Raw genomic sequence first — 16,418 nt, forward strand, 5'->3', positions numbered from 1 at the left:
AGAAATATTTTTGCAGAATTGTTATGCCTTAATGTTTCTATTTTTTCATTATTTATAAGAATTATAAAGCAAAAATTTGCTTATAGTAACTTAGAAATAAAAAGTAATTTTTAAAGTAATTTTTTAAGGACTGTGGGGCAGAATATTATAAAAAAAATGCCTCCTCCCCACTGATTCATTCACTAGAGGGATTTATTCAGGATTATGTACCAAAAGGTAAGAATCCCTATGAAGATAACTTTTATGCAATCCAGAACAAAATCAGAAGCAGCAGCAGGTACATGGGAAACACACATTCTTCAGTTTATACTTCCTCATGGTTCTCTTGGAAATCCTCTGGAACTGCTTAGAAGACTGAAGAATTTCGTCCCCTAGAAACTCGCACTGTTGAAGCTCAGCGTGCCTTTGGGCCAGTAACTTCATGGACTTGTCAGTCACTGTTTCTATGAGGTCATCCACCTGTGACAGATAAATACAAAGAAGTGTAGCCATGTGCTGGACAACGCTGTCAAACCTGAGGGATGGTTGTTTTTCCTGAAGATTAATTCAGGAATTGGTGGACATTTTGCACATTCTAAGTATTATTCTAATTCAAGTTGTAGCAAACAGCTTGAAAATACACATTTACAACCCAGTGATAAAGACGATCTCATTTCTTCTCAAAAGAAGCCTATGCGCATGCCTTTATATTAATTGGATTCCCTTTGTGTTTATTAGGCACACAGTACCAACCAAGGTGCCTTCAGCAATCCTTCAGCCACTTTCAAAACGCCCCCACTAACATTATTTCTTAATGGCAGTCATCAATTTCACTGCACAGTCATGCTGTCCAGCGGGGCTGTGCATCCAGCGAAACCCGGCCTGCTGCTGCGTCTGAAACACAGAAGGAAAAGCCTTTGTCCACTACCTGCATTTGAAGCTTTCCTACTGTCAAGTCTGGTTTCCGGAGGACATTTCTCGTGCCGTGTTTCCTCTTTCTAAGTGCTGGAAAGTGTGGTCTCTTTTTTGCGGAGCATGGAGCCTATCACAAAGATGCAAACACACAGATTAAAAAAGCGCCAGCATGACTTTTGTGACAGTGCTTAGGTAAGAATTCTTACAAACTGAACGTTTGCCACATAACAAATGTCAAGTTGATGACCGTATTCATATTTTCTCCACGCCCCATGTATCTCCTTTGTGCCCAGAGCTCTCTTTGAAGAGATCTATAGGGTGCAGAGAATGAGGTTGCCTGGTTCTGAAAGAATATACAGTGTCAGGAAAAAAGCAGGTCAGTCGTAGCGGAAGAAGAAATTGCCTGTGCGGCCACTGAGCACAGTGAGGTGGAGTCGTTATGGACCAGTGCCCGGAAAGCTCATTATCACTGAATCCAGTTGTTAATTTGGTCTTTTTTCTGTAGGTTTCCTTGTTTTCATGGCAGACATGTCTGCAAACATAAAAAAGCTCTGGGTTCTTTTCACCATATGCCTGGTACTTTTCCTCTTGTCCCTGGTGTGCTGGTTGCACGTACCTGCTTTCATGGTGTTGCTATTAGGAATCATTTCTAGGCCATGGCTCCTGGCTAATATGCCCTCTTTGGTCTAATTGGGTTCACTTTCTTCTTCTCTTAATAAATAGCATTAGGACTATTGTGAGACCTGCATAAAGGAGGATATGAGACCACATCTGGGTCCTAGCCCTCGCCTGTGAGGGAGTTTACAAATGCTTGTGCTGAACACACCACTCGGCCCCGGCCAGCCTGCCCAGACTCACATGTCACTTGCAGAACTTCCCGGCCCTGTGTATAGTTGAACTCTCTCCTCTCTCACATAAACTTCAGTACTTTTTCCTACTAAGCACTTACCACCCTTCATAATTACTAAGATATTTCTGTTGGTTGGATACCACTAATGTAAAGTCAAATGCCTAGAGGGGCCAGGCAGTTTTTGTAAAACAACCTGGGGCTGGTGTGAACTGGAGAGAATGTGCCTCAAGCATAGGGGGCAGCCTCTGCAGGGCTCCTGCTGTTGCTGTGAGGAATGGGGGGGGGGGGGGGGGGCCCTAGTGTTTCCAAATCTTCTTAGTTTTCTAACGAAAGCTGAAAAGCCAGATTTTTATTGGAAATATTCTAATTTTTAAATGTGGGCAATTAATTTAAATATATTTTGGGGGACATTCTGAGAGCTAAACAAAACCTCAGAATTTTAAAGCCAGTAGAGAACATTTGATTTAATGTTTTTTGATGAACAGTAATTCTTAATTTTCATATAGCCAAATATATCCTTTTCCCCCCCCTTTTTTAAAATGAATCAGCTGCCTCCTGCACACCCCCCTGGGGATCAAGCCCACACCCCAGGCATGTGCCCTAACCAGGAATCAAACTAGTGACCTCTTGGTGCATGGGACGGCCCTCAACCAACTGAGCCACATTGGACAGGGCTCCATCTTTTGTGGTCAGGGATGTGTTCTAAGAAGTCTTTATACTGAAATCATGAAGCTATTCTGTGTCCTTAAAAAGTTTTAAGGTTTTACCTTTTCTATATCTATTACCAAACAGGAACTAAACTTTTTATATGGTGTGAGATAGGGATCAAATTTCATCTTATTCCCCACATCTGCCCATCCCAGCACCATTTGTTCAAATGATTATCCTTACCCCATTAGTCTGCAGTGCCATGGTTTAATGTCTGTCTCTTCTATTAAACTATAAATCCCACAAAACACCACCATGTCCATAGGATCACCTTTGTGGCCCTAGAACTGGGAATTAACAAGCACATAATAGGAATAAAATAAGTATGAACCTTGCACACAAAAGAGGCAAGATTCTAAACTAATACTGCACTCTAGTGATGGCTTAGAGCACTGCTATGTAATAGAACTCTCTGTGGACAGGAAATGGTCTTTATCTGTCCTATACAACTGCCACTAACCACATGTGGTTGTTGAATACTTGAAACGTAGCTAGTGCAATCAAAGAAATGAACTTTGATTTAATTTAAATTTTATTAACAATAGTCACATGTAGGTGTTGGCTACCATATTGGATGATGCAGTTAGTACTAAGCATGGTAAATAAGCGTAAGGACTCTATAGAGCCAGGTCTTCCTGGGTCTGAAGCCTGACTTATTTGGACAAATGACTTAATCTCTGTGCCATCTCTAAATAAGGAGAACACTGCCATACGCTATCGGGCTGTTGTAAGAATTACCTGAGAAGTTAAAGCACTTAGGGCCTGGAGCATAGCTTTACGTAAATGTTATATTTAAACTAATAATAGTTTTGGCTATTTTAAAAAATAATCTGAGCAATTTAGGCTCAAATTTCCATACCTACAGATAAATACAAGCTTTGGATTGGAGAGTCCTGGATGGTCTAGGGTTGCACTGTCTGTACTTCCTATACATGTGGCTATTTGCATTTTAATTACAAGTGAAATTAAATCAAATTAAAAATTCAGGTTCTCAGTTGCACTGGCCACGTTTCAGGTGTTGGAAGCCACATACAGCTAACGCCTACTACTGCCTTGGCCAGATGTACACTCGCATCCTCAAAGAATGTCTGCAGGGCAGAGCCTGTCCCAGGGATTGCTCCCCACGCAGCATGCACCACACGCCAGATGCCAGCACACTACGTGATATTTAAACAGTTAAAATGCCAATGTCAAACTCCAAGCTCCATTGTTGCCCAGATTGTAAGAGAAGCTGAACAGTTTTAGCTCAGAAATGGAGGAACCAGATCCAATTAGCCGGTTTTCTGGGCCTAAATTCCTGGGATCGCTACACAAGCAGGAGATTGGATGGCTTTCTTGTGAGGGACTTGGGGCAGGAGAGAACCTGGCGTCTCCCACATCCTAGAGTCTGACTGTGCGTGTCCCGGGGGAGTGTGCTTCAGCGTTTCACCTTGTGCAGCCCTGCCGGGAGGGATGTCACCGACAGCCGCCTGGTGGTTCTGGCCCGCAGCAGTGTGCTTCCGCGGGTGATCTCCTCCGTCTCTGCTTCTACCACGTCGAGCTGGAGAGCTGCTCAGAGTGAAGGGGGGAAAGAAGCTGTAATGATCACAGTTGTAAACACATTCTTCCTTTAGAAAGTGTCTGGAAAGACAGCATCCCGTGCTGCCTCGGAGCTTTTTTCTTGGGGTTAACAATTCCACCTGGATTTGCTTTTCTGTCTGACACCTTCTCTTGCACACACGGCCTTTGCTTGGGCTGGCATCTCAGTGGTCACCAACCAGTCTTGAGAAGGTGGTTGGTCACCTCTCTGTCTTTGAGACCAGTTTGCTGCCTGTTGCTTTTCCCTTTAACTTTGTGAAATTAGAAAAGTAACCTCTGATGTGTAGGACGATCCCTTGAATATTTGTTGTCGGTTGAAGCAAAGTTTTAAGATTTTTCTTCAGCAATGTGGCTCAAGGCTCAGGCACTCACATACCATCCTAGCAGTGTCCCATAATCCAGGAGCCATGGGAACCCTTTAATGTTTTCTTTATAGCAATCCCATTCTTAACACAAGGAATGTATTTATAAAGGGAACTTAAAACACTACCATAAATCAAAAACCAGTACCATACATAGGCATTAAAATTAATATGGTAAAAACAAAACCATATTATTGGCTGCAGAAGGCACTAAGCTTGAGGTTACTCTACTTTTTATTAAAAGAGAAAAAGGCAGGAAATGAGACTTTTCCTTGGTGTAGTTAAAGGGATCGATGTGTTTGCAGTTTGCTCTGTGTCAGTGTTTTTACTGCGCGCTGCACCTAAAGTCATCTCGTCCTACTGAGGGCTGCAGACAAGGACCTCTCTGGGAGCCATGGCTCCTAATCTCAGTGAAGCGGGGGTGGGGGGTCCACTTTCAAAATAGGTGCTCAACCTGAGAGGCCTCCCTCTCCCCCACCTTCCACTGCCCAGCTCTTCCCTCCCCACTGCCCCGTCCAGCCAGGCTACTGCCATCCCTTCCTGAACATAAGAGCCTGTTTACTGCTCCTTCTGCTTTGGCTCCTGCCCTCCTCCAACCCAGTCTCCACTCTGCAGCCGGAGCTATCTTTAAAAAATGCAAATCAGATTATGTAAATCCCCAGCTCGCAAGTATTTTGTGGTTTCCCATCACCCTTGGGTATAAAAAATTCTTAACTGGCTTTATAACACCCTTGCCACCTCAGTCCTGGCAGGATTGCTTTCTCAATTACACCTTGACGTTGGGTGCTCCCCTCTCCCTGGGACACCCTTCTCCCCATTCTCTCCCTATTTGCCTCCAGGTGGCCTTCAGATGGCGAAACTGTCCCTTCCTCCTCCAGGCGGCCTTTCTGGAGCCCCTCCCCTCCTGAGGCATGACGTATTGTCACAGCGCCCTCTATCTGCAGCAGATGTAATTGTATCGTGTTGGAATGTCCCTCTACACCAGGTGTCCTCAAACTTTTTAAACAGGGGCCAGTTCACCGTCCCTCAGACCATTGGAGGGCCGGACTATAGTTTAAAAAAAACTATGAACAAATTTCTATGCACACTGCACATATCTTATTTTGAAGTAAAAAAACAAAACGGGAACAAATACAATATTTGTATTTGCATGTGGCCCGCAGGCCGTAGTTTGAGGACCCCTGCTCTACACTGTAACCCTGTGGAGGCAGGGATCATGTCTGTTCTATCTGCTACTCTATCCCTAACATGTGACTGACATGTAATACATATTTAGCAGATATTTGTTGAAAACTGTTATGAGGGTCGGCAGAGAAGAGCAATGTTGTTTGGGCCACACCTGAGACAAGGTGGTTAATACTTGAGCTGCAGCCTGAAGGATAAGCATGTTTTCTGGAGAAATCTTAGAGACCTGTTATTCCAACTAAGACAAAAACAAGCTGATGCACACAGATGAGGAAAAGGAACCTGGGGCTCTGTTTCCTGCCAGACTCTCCAACTGCAGCTCCATCACTATAGAGCACGCCCTTTTTGTTATTTTCAACAGAAATGGACAGGTCAGTCCATACCAGGTGATTGCTAGATGCTTGGATGCTTAGTGATGCTTTTTCCAAAATGTTTGTTTGAAAGGACAGTCAGTCAACTAGAAGACATCAGTTGTTGTTTTCTTCCTAGAAAAAGTACCCAGCAGGTTTTCAGCCTTTTCACTGTGTGAAATGGGAACGTATGTGTGGATTCCCTACATGTACCCCAGGGCTGTATGTTTCCTGGTGCTGGGCTGTAAAGGACACTTGAAAATCTCAGAGGCTCTTAGGGCACTGGAGCTATTCTGTATGAGGCTGTAATGGTGAATGCATGACACAACACGAGAGGGTTTCAAACCCATAGAGCTGGGCAGGGCATAGAGTGAACCCTAATGCAAACTAGACTTCAGTTTGGTGTAATAATATATCAATATTGGCTCATCAGTTGTGAGGATGGAGTGAGGAGAGGGGGCGGGATATGGAACTAACTCTCTGTATTTTCTGCTATTTTTTTCCAGTAAACCTAAAACTACTCTGAAAAATAAGGTCTATTAATTTTTAAAATCTACAAAGGAGAATGCAAATATTAGTGGTATTGTTAGCTATCCATCATAGGACCCCCTAAAACAGCATTACTACCTTGAAAAAAAGACAATGTTTTTTTTTTTTCAAATGTCAATTCTTACATAAAGTACATGGGGACTAGACACAATAACATAAAATGTCCTTTTTGACTTACCGGTCATACATTTTATTCATAGAATTCTCACCACACTCTCTACTGTTGGAATTAGCCATTTGAAAGACTGCATCACTAAGCTCCAGAAACAAAACCCCAAAAATCCCACTTTAGTTTGATTTCCTAATGTATGTGTACATGCATATACTCACATATGTGTCCACGCATGCATATACATGAAGTTTTATGTGAACATAAAACTTCATTTCTTTGGGTGTTAGTATGTGCCTAGGCCTGTACATACACATCTATGTGCCTATGCGTGCACATACTCATCTATGTGCCTATGCGTGCACATACTCATCTATGTGTGCGTATATATTTAAATAAAAAGGGGCTATAAACTGACTAACCCACTGATCATTTGGACTGGGAAGTACCTCAAAGGCAATCTAATTCAGAGTTTTCCAAAATGTATGTACATCCTAGAGTTACTTGCGGATCTTTCTAACATGCAGATACTGACTCAGTAGAACAGGGTGGGGCCTGGGAGTCTGCATTGCAGACAAGCTCCCAGACATGCCATACTTTGGGTAGCAAGAAAATCCATCCCAATTTCATTACTCCTCTTGGCCTCAACACTAGCCAGCAGTGCCCATGGTTACCGTTCTGTGGGAGTTTTCTCGTCCTCGGCGTGGAGCGGAGCCTGGGCGGCGGCAGCTCCTGGGCACCTCCAGGAGGAAGGCTCTGCGGGTGGGGAAGGAGGGCTTCCTGGGGGCTGTTGGAGCCCGAACCAGCTGGCTTGTGTCTGTGCCGGGCTGACAGCATCCTCCCGACGAAGGTCTTCACTTTCTTCATCACACTTTTTTTCTGACTTTGCTGGCTTTCATGAAATTCCATGTCGCTGCCACTAGACGATTCCTCTTTGGGGACCAATACATTTTGTTTTACCAAGTTGGTAGACACAGCTTTATGCCATCTAACAAAAATAAAAATAATTGGTATGAAGGGAATTGAAAAGTTAAAAACAGGACATTGAAATCATTAAAATCCAAGTGGCAAATGTGAACAAACTACACAATTCCAAGAATCAAATCACAGAAAAATGAGCCACAGCAACTGCTTGTTGTCTTGTCACCAAACTGTAGTAGTGCATTCTGGCCATGACCTCACTGAATCCTCATAGCAGGCAGGTTATGTGATCATCTTCTTTTTACTAATGAGTAAACAGATACAGAGAGTGGGTAACATAATTAACTAGGCACAAATGCAGATTTTAATCCTGGTGTGTGACTGTTAGAATGTATTACCTCATATTGGCAAATTGGCAATCTTATCTCAGTGACGGTGAGACAGTTTTTGATGGATATGGTAGTTCTAAGGCTACAGTGGTGAGAGATGAGAGCCTGCCAGTCAATGAAGAATATAGTCTCCACAGTTCCACAAATGCTGCATTTACATAGAACATTCATTTAGAGAGAAGAATTCTGAACACATAGTTCCAAAATGCCAACTAGTCGTACACTATCTTCATCATCTTGGCGTATTTTAGTAATAAAAGTAGATACAATTTCTTAATAGCTTTCTTTGTGCTAAACATTCTACTTTTTTCATGCATATTACCTAATTTAAACCTCATATGGCCGCCTACCTTTTACAAATGAAATCAAAGCTTGGGCAGATTGAATGACTTCTGCTCAGGCACTGATCCCAAGGTCTGTGTGCTTATCCTCTGTGCTAGAGTGAGCACCACCCCTCCAGGACACCAGCATTTACCTAATATTCTTCCTCAGTTAATGGTTTTTTGTTAGTCTCACCCAAAGCAATACTATTCATAAAATCTCATGGATTTTAAAAAATTAAACTTTTTATTTTTAGATAATTGTAGTTTCACATGCAGTTATAAGAAATAATATTTAAGCCCATTTTTTAAAAAGAAATTCTCTTGTACTCTTTACCCAGTTTCCCCCTTTCGTAAAACTATGATGCATTATCACAACCAGCATGTTGACATTGATTCTATCAAGGTACAGAGCGTGTCTGTCACAGCCAGGATCCTCATGTTTTATAGCCACTCCCACTTCCCACTCCCCTCACATTTTCCTTAGCCTCTGGCAACCACGAAGCTGTCCTCCATGCGTATACTCTATGTTTTTCCGAGAATGTTATATGAATTAATCCATACAGTATATAACCTTTTGGAACTTACTTTTGTCAGGCAGCATATTTCTCTAGAGATTTATCCACATTGTTGTATATATCAATAAGTTGTTCCTTTTTATTACTGAGTAACATTCCATGATGTGACTATACCAAGACTATTTACTTTGTCAACTATTCATTCACTGGAATATATTTGGGTTGTTTCCAATTTGGGGCTATTATCAATAAAGCTGCTATAAACATTGTGTATAGGTTTTGGTGTGAACATAAAACTTCATTTCTTTGGGTGAAATCCCAGGTTTTATATTATGTTATACTAGAGGCCCGGTGCACAGATTCGTGCACCGGTGGGGTCCCTCAGCCTGGCCTGCGCCCTCTTGTAATCCAGGAGCCTTCGGGGATGTCAGACTGCTGGTTTCTGGCCGGGCCTGTGAGGACTGGGCTGAAACAGGCAGTCCGACATCTTCTGAGGGATGTAGTAGTGCCCAAAGCGGCAGGCGGCGGGGAGCCCAAGCCCGGGCCAGGCACCACGCCACTCCTGCTCATCCCGGCCCCACTGGCCTGCTGCCGCTGCCGCTTGGTAGCACTGCTGAGGTGGCAGGAGAGGCTCACGCCACTGCAGCAGTGCTCACCAGCTGTGAGCCCGGCGTCTGATGCCCGTCTGTCAGCTGAGCAGCGCTCCTGCTGTGGGAGTGCACTCACCAGCAAGGGGCGGCTCCTGCATGGAGTGTCTGTCCCCTGGTGGTCAGTGTGCATCATAGCAACCCATCCACCGGTCGTTCGGTCATTCGATCATTCGGTCGCTTAGGCTTTTATATACATAGATGTACTAGAGGCCCAGTGCATGAAATGTGTGCATGGGTAGGGTCCCTAGTGGCTGCTAGCTGCCGGCCGGGGCCTCCCTTCCCCTGGCTGCCTGCTGCTGCCACTGGCTGGGGTGGGGCCAGTCAGGGGGAGGGGCTGCGGGTGATTGGCCAGCTGGCCCCGTCCCCTGGTTGAACTCCCGGTAGAACTCCTGGTCAAGAGGACAAATTGCATATTAGGCTTTTATTATATAGGATTATACATGTAATATATATTTCTAATGTGGATGTAAATAAATTCATAACCATTAAAATATCCTTCAAACACTACCTGAACTATCTTATGTCCCACCAGCAGCACACATACCACACTCCAGAGAACCTTGCTCAGAACTAGACCTATATTAGTCAGTTTCTCTGTCATTATGTGTGGGCAGCATGCCAGTCAGAGCCCAGGAACCAGAGTTAAAGGGTCTTGTTCAACCCAGCACCACACTTCCTTAGCTGTGTGATCTTGGGCATGTTATTTAACTCTATAAGCTTCAGTTTTCTTATTTTCAAATTGCTATACTATTCTTAGAAATGTGCAAATAAAAGGAAGTAACATATGTGCTTAGAACCTAACAAAACATTCAATAATCGATAGCTTTTAGTACGAAGTGGATCAGATCTTTGTGGGAAAATGTAAAAGTCAAGGAGGGAGACCTCCTGGGTTAGAGGAGTTCAGACAGTTAACACACACAACCTCTAGGGGGTGCTGTTCACATTTAGTCATTATAGTTGTGTATAGTTACTCTATCAACTTTCTAGCAGATGGTAGTAAAGTGTCCTGAGGAGGGAGTGTCATGTTCTAACTTACCCAAAAGTCATACATGGGCTAGGATTAATCTCCCAAGACACCTCTGAGAATCTTTTAATAAAGCCGTCTTTTTCAACTACCATAAATACACACATGCACAACACAAAACAATGAAAATACGTTTTAGGAGGTCCAGGGACATTGAAAGCCACCCCTCAGGTAAAAAGCCCATGTGTCTCCCATTCCCATCACTCCCCACCCCAATCCCAATCTATAACAATTAACAAAGGTGATTTTGCTTCAGGGCCTAGGAATAGAACTGCTGAAATTTCTGTTAGAAAAAGAATACTACCCTTCTTAACTTTTAAAGTTTCTTGGTTAGTAGTAAATGTGTTCGGTTGTATTGCTTCAACCCCCATTTCTTCTTAAAAGTGGAAATCTCTGCAAAATGTTATTTTGTCCACGAAAGTTCAAAAGTTTAGTCTTTGATGCTTTTGTCCTCATGAAACACCTGTTTTCTGCATGTCAGAGCTATTGCTAATGACCCTGGTAAGAAAGAAGCCAAAAGAAATGGAAAATAAATAATCTAACTGACTTTTCAAATTAAAATGTATCGTGTTTGGAATATTTCGTGCCCGTGTTTATGGTTTCGCCATTGGCAAGAAATATGAGGTATGAGATAATTTTTAGGTTACATTAAAGAGCATGCACATAAGTGAGGTATAATCAGTACCTATTTCAGCAGCTTGGAGAAGGAACAGAGTCATGGACCATGGCCTCATCTTGAGGGATGTTCTACTGAGTGTTCGGAACAATGCTATCTGCATGGGATGTGCGATGTCTAAAATCCCGAGGCTGAAATGACCACCAGTGCTCACTTGGCTGTCCTATGCCGCATTCAAACTCAAATTCAGGTGGAAGGGAAGCTTTTCTCCACTACAGCGAAGACTCTGCTGATCACCAGATGAGGCTTCCTGACCAGCGTGTAAATGCAGTGCCCTCTCCTTTGAGCCCACACAGAGAGACTTCATTTCCAAACGCAATGCTAAGAAGAGATGCTACCTTTTCTAATGTCACAGTGAACCCTGTTTAATGCAAAATCCAAAGAATCTCATTCAGTGAAAAAGAAAGTGAGTCCCAATTTCCTACCTTTCAATCCCCTTCCTTTTGAATGAGCTGTTTTTCCCTCTTGGTTGCTGAAACCTTCGGTACTGGCCAGCTCTCCCATAACTGAACTTAAAGGACTCCGGTCGATGGAGCTGAGGGCGGTCCATTGCTGTCAGCCTCACCTGCAGTCGCTGTTGGAGATTGCTTGAGCTCAAAAACTTCAAAACAAAATTATTCAGGGACTGAGGCAGTTTGAACTTCTGGGCTGCTTGGGATAAAATATGCAGATTTTTGAAATCTCTTGTTTATTCCCTTCCAGGTGTTAGAGACATCACTCCTGGGCCTGGCTTTGGTCATCATTTCACCCAGGTCCCAATGATGCATTTGGCAAAGTGGTGGGACATTCCTTTTCACTTTGTGGAATGTGTTGCAGCTTCCTGGGCAAGGCCAACGGGAGCGCACGGACCTGATTATCTAACCCAGTGGTTCTCAACCTTGGCTGCACGTTAGAATCACCTGGGAATCTTTTTACAATCCTGATTTCTGGGCCTCATCCTCCAGAAATTCTGTTTCTTTGTTATGAGGTGGAGCCACAACATTAGTAACAAAGAAACAGAATTTCCGGAGGATGAGGCCCAGAAATCAGGATTTTAAAAAGATTCCCAGGTGATTCTAATGTGCAGCCAAGGTTGAGAACCACTGATTCTAACCACAGGCGTTTGGGTTGGTGATGATTATCACAGTCAGCTGTGCATGCTGAATTCCAAAGAGGAAAGAAGCTATGGGAGCAATACCAACGACCTAGCTTTTGTTAAATCTGTCAACTAGAGTTGCCGATACTCAGTCCCAGGGACACACATGAAAAGGCAGGTTGTTATCTGGCCTTCTCACAGCACTTCCAAGGACTATTTTATTATATCTTGGACGTTTGTCATGTTCTCTCAAAGCACATGGCTAAAAAAGTTGAGTACCTGGTCCACCCTTCCCTCCCAACATTCCCCCATTTATTTAATGGAAAGAGCACATTCTGGCTGGGTTGAAACTCCTCACCACAAGGTGGCAGCAGACACTAGGGTTTATTACCGTCACTGTTGGTGCACTGGAGTTTTTCCCTCCAAAAATAAGGACGCTAAGAAGAAAAACTCTTTAGAAAATTGTTGGGAGATACAAACATTACTCTGCTTTCTGTGTTTGACCTCCGCAGTGATCTGGAGCATGCTTCTCAAACTTTCATGTACACGCGAATGACCTGGGGTCTTATTAAAAAGCAGGTTTCAATACAATAGGTCTGGGTGGAATCTGAGAATTTGCATTTCTAACAAGCCTCCAGGTGATCCTGATGCTGCTGCCTCACACCCACAAACAAGGCTCTTGCTGTGCCAGTCTGAGGGGAGGAACGTAAACATGGTCAAGAATGAGACATATAACACTAAGGCAGTGGTTCTCAACCTTGGCTGCACCTTAGAATCACCTGGGAATCTTTTTAAAATCCTGATTTCTGGGCCCCATCCTCCGGAAATTCTGTTTCTTTCTTATGGGGTGGGGCCACAACATTAGTAACAAAGAAACAGACTTTCCGGAGGATGAGGCCCAGAAATCAGGATTTTAAAAAGATTCCCAGGTGATTCTAAGGTGCAGCCAAGGTTGAGAACCACTGCACTAAGGAGTTAAACGAGTGGGTTTGGGAGTTACAGCTGGGTTCTTGCTGCAGCTCAGCTGTGTGGCCTTCATCAATTCAATCTCTGTGCTTGCTTTCTTTTATTTTTTTTAAAAAATATATTTTTTATTGATTTCAGAGAGGAAGAGAGCGATAGAAACATCAATGATGAGGGAGAATATTGATCGATTGCCTCCTGCACGTCCCACACTGGGGACTGAGCCTGCAGCCCAGGCATGTGCCCTTAACCAGAATCAGACTCGGGACTCTTAGTTCTCAAGCTGATGCTCTGTCCACTGAGCCAAACCAGCTAGGGCTGTGCTTCCTTTCTCATCTGTAAAGTAGGGATAGAAAAGCGCTCATGGGAGACTAAGTGCAGGTGGTCCTTTTAGAAGCACTGAATCACAGCACCTGATGTGCTTTAGCCACATGGGTGTGTGGTTCCACCTGGCTGCTTTCCTTCGTCCACTGGAATCCCCAGAGCACAATAAATAATAGGTGCGTGAATGAACAAATACATGAATAAGCGTTTTCTTTAACCATGGCCCAATTACTGTCACTCGGTTATTGGAACAGCTGCATTCATTCTGTTGTATTTTGTCAACAACCTGGATGAATGAGGTTGATTTTATACGAGGAAAGAAGAGCTGACTTTGATTTCTGTATGTGTGTGTCTGTTTGCACATATCTATGAGTGTGCAAATCTGTGTGTGCATGTGTGTGTGCAACAGGCTAAAGCATTTGCTGCTTCGGGTTCTGTGACAAGATGCATGGGTTTTTCAAGGAGTCTGACGCAGATGATGGAGCTGGCCGGAGTGGGACAGGGAGAAGAGCAGAGAGAAGAGCTGGGGCACCAAGGACACGGATTGGAGCCAAACCTGTTTTTAAATTCTAGCTCTGCCCCTTGTAAGCTATGGGACCTTGGGCAGGTGGCAAAACTTCTCTGGACCTCCATTTTCCTATCTGTGAAATGGGAATAGTAGCTGCTACCTTCCGGGGATGTTTTATTCATTGTTACCCGGCAACTGTCCGGATGCCTAGTGGACGCTGATGCTCCTCTCGACACCTGGGAAAGCACAGTGAACAACACACAGTCACCCTAAGTAACAAAACTGAAAATGCTGGGGGGGAGGCTGACAGCACATAAGAAAATAAATTAGCTTCGGCTAGAGGCAAGTGCCATGAAGAAAGTAGGAAAGGACAATAGGTGAAGGTCACTTCAGAAGAGGAGTCCCTGGCCTGAGAGCCGAGCGAGGAGAAAGAGCTGGCCGTGTGAAGACCTGTCTGTCCCAGGAAGAGGAGGCACAGCTCCCAAAGCCCCGGGTGGAAGGAGTCAGATGCTGCAGAGAAGGTGGAAGGTAGTCGGGGTGGCTGCGGTGAGGAGCCCATGGAGGAGAGGAGCTGGACTAAAGGAGGGCAGAGCTGCTGGGTCCCACAGAACAAATTCACGGCCTTGATCTTGACCTTCAGAGCAATGCAGATTTTAACTGAAGTAAAATATACATAACTTAACTTTATCATCTTGACCACTTTTAAATGTACAGTTCAGTGTCATTAATATATTCACATCGTTGTGCTACCATCATTACCATTCACCTCCTAAACTTTTTTCATGTTGCACAACTGGAACTCTGTACCTGTAACTCTCCATTCTCCACCCGCCATCCCCCTGCCTTGAAACCACAATCTGCCTTTTTGTCTCCATGAATTTGATAGTTTTTACAGAGCTAGTCAATATATATTTATTCTGTGCAATGGGGATTCAGCCTTGAACAAAACAAGTGGAATCCCCACCCAGGAATTGCATCCTAGTGGAGGAGAAAGACACTAAACATGTTAACTAAGAGATAAAGCATGCCAGGCGCTGATACAAGATGCTAGGAGAAAACCAGAAAAATGCAGTAGAAATTAGTGGTAGTGGGTGCTTCTGCCAGAGTGATGGGGAAAGACTTCTTAAAGGGCCAACGTTTGAGGTGAGATGTTTCAGGTTGAAAGCTAGGATCAGGGAGAAGTATTCCAGGGTTGGAAATCTGCCAGAGCAAAGGGCCTGAGGTGGGAACGAGGCGTGTGGAGACCAACGTGTGGGAACATAAGCGACAAGGGAAAGCACCGCTGCGCTTGCGTTTAAAACAGATTGCGGTGTGCAGCTTGGAAAGTGCATGGGGGAGGGAAAAGTATGGTTGTTGAAATGCCCCTGGGTAGGCATTGGCCCAGGCTACCCACGGTGGTAGTTAGGAGTAGAGGGCGGCAGAAGTGTACAGACCCGGGAATACTTAGGAGGGACCATGCTGGAATGAACTGGGTATGAGGCAGTGAGTGGAGAGAGGGAGATTCTGGACTGAAAGGGGAGGTTGTGGCAGAGTCTCAAGGGGGGTAGTGGTTTTGTTACCGGCGAGACCACAAGAACTTGTCCCCTTGAAGGAGAGATTTCAGTCAAGACACAAAGTGCAGCGAAGCAAGTAGGAATTTGTTGGCTGCAGCAAAAATACACTTAGGACAGGGAAACCAGGAAGGTGCATAGAAGGAGTAACGGGAGCACCTAGGCGGGGCTGCTCTGGCTCACTGAGAAGTCAGAGCACAGGGGGCCTTGAAGCAAAGGGGTCAAGAGGTTAGCCCCAGCCAAGCTGCTGCTGCTCATTGCTCCCCTGATTGCAAGTCTCCTGGGGTCCCTTAGAGGGAAGAAGCGGGGAGGGAAAGGCGTGGGCGTGCTCCCCTGGGGGAGAGTGCGCACTGGGTCCTTCATCCAGAGCATCTCTCTCTCTCTCTCTCTCTCAGGTGGAAATCTTAGGGAAGGCCCAGGGGAGGGTCCCAACAGAATATTCATCAGCTTCCCAGCTGTGCTCTTTCTTTCAGGGCTGTGATCTCCACTGACTGGTCAGCGCCAGGGCAGCGGGTCATCAGTCAGTGCAGCTGGTCCTGAGGCAGCCACAGCGTCACTTGTCTGATTTTGCTGCTTTCTGGGCCCGGAGCTGAAATATAACCGAGGCCGAAATGTTATCTTTAGGGAGGAAAAGGTCAAGGGTCCAAACCCCACGACCACTGATATGCTAGGGGAGGACAGGTTACCCCGCGGTGAGACTCTTGTTTTCCCAGTTTGGGCCCTTGTTTGGCATCTGGGGCTTTCTGCCCTGGGGAGTTTCTGTACCTGGCCCATCGTCCTTGCTCTGCGCATGTCTGTCTAACTGCCTGACAGTTAGGTAAGGGAGCTAGAGAGAAAGAAGGGCATCAATTCAAGGGTCTTCTTTTCTTTGCAACCATCCTTCATAGGGTGTGTCTTGTAGTCAGACCCACACCA

At 44.7% G+C, this 16,418-nt stretch overlaps 1 protein-coding gene across 1 annotated transcript; it reads right to left on the reverse strand.

The window, feature by feature from the left end:
- Positions 1–261: 261 nt before the first annotated feature.
- On the reverse strand, positions 262–11,633 carry CUNH3orf49 (chromosome unknown C3orf49 homolog). Its single transcript, XM_036333796.1, has 5 exons — positions 11,509–11,633; positions 7,260–7,573; positions 3,882–4,003; positions 908–1,021; positions 262–459 (listed from the first exon to the last, which is right to left on the reverse strand). Exons 1-5 carry the CDS (start codon positions 11,631–11,633, stop codon positions 262–264), a joined length of 873 nt encoding a protein of 290 aa, XP_036189689.1.
- Between the last annotated feature and the right edge of the window lie 4,785 nt (positions 11,634–16,418).

This window comes from Myotis myotis, unplaced genomic scaffold, assembly GCF_014108235.1.
Source record: "Myotis myotis isolate mMyoMyo1 unplaced genomic scaffold, mMyoMyo1.p scaffold_m19_p_13, whole genome shotgun sequence".
NCBI classification, from domain to species: Eukaryota; Metazoa; Chordata; class Mammalia; order Chiroptera; family Vespertilionidae; genus Myotis; species Myotis myotis.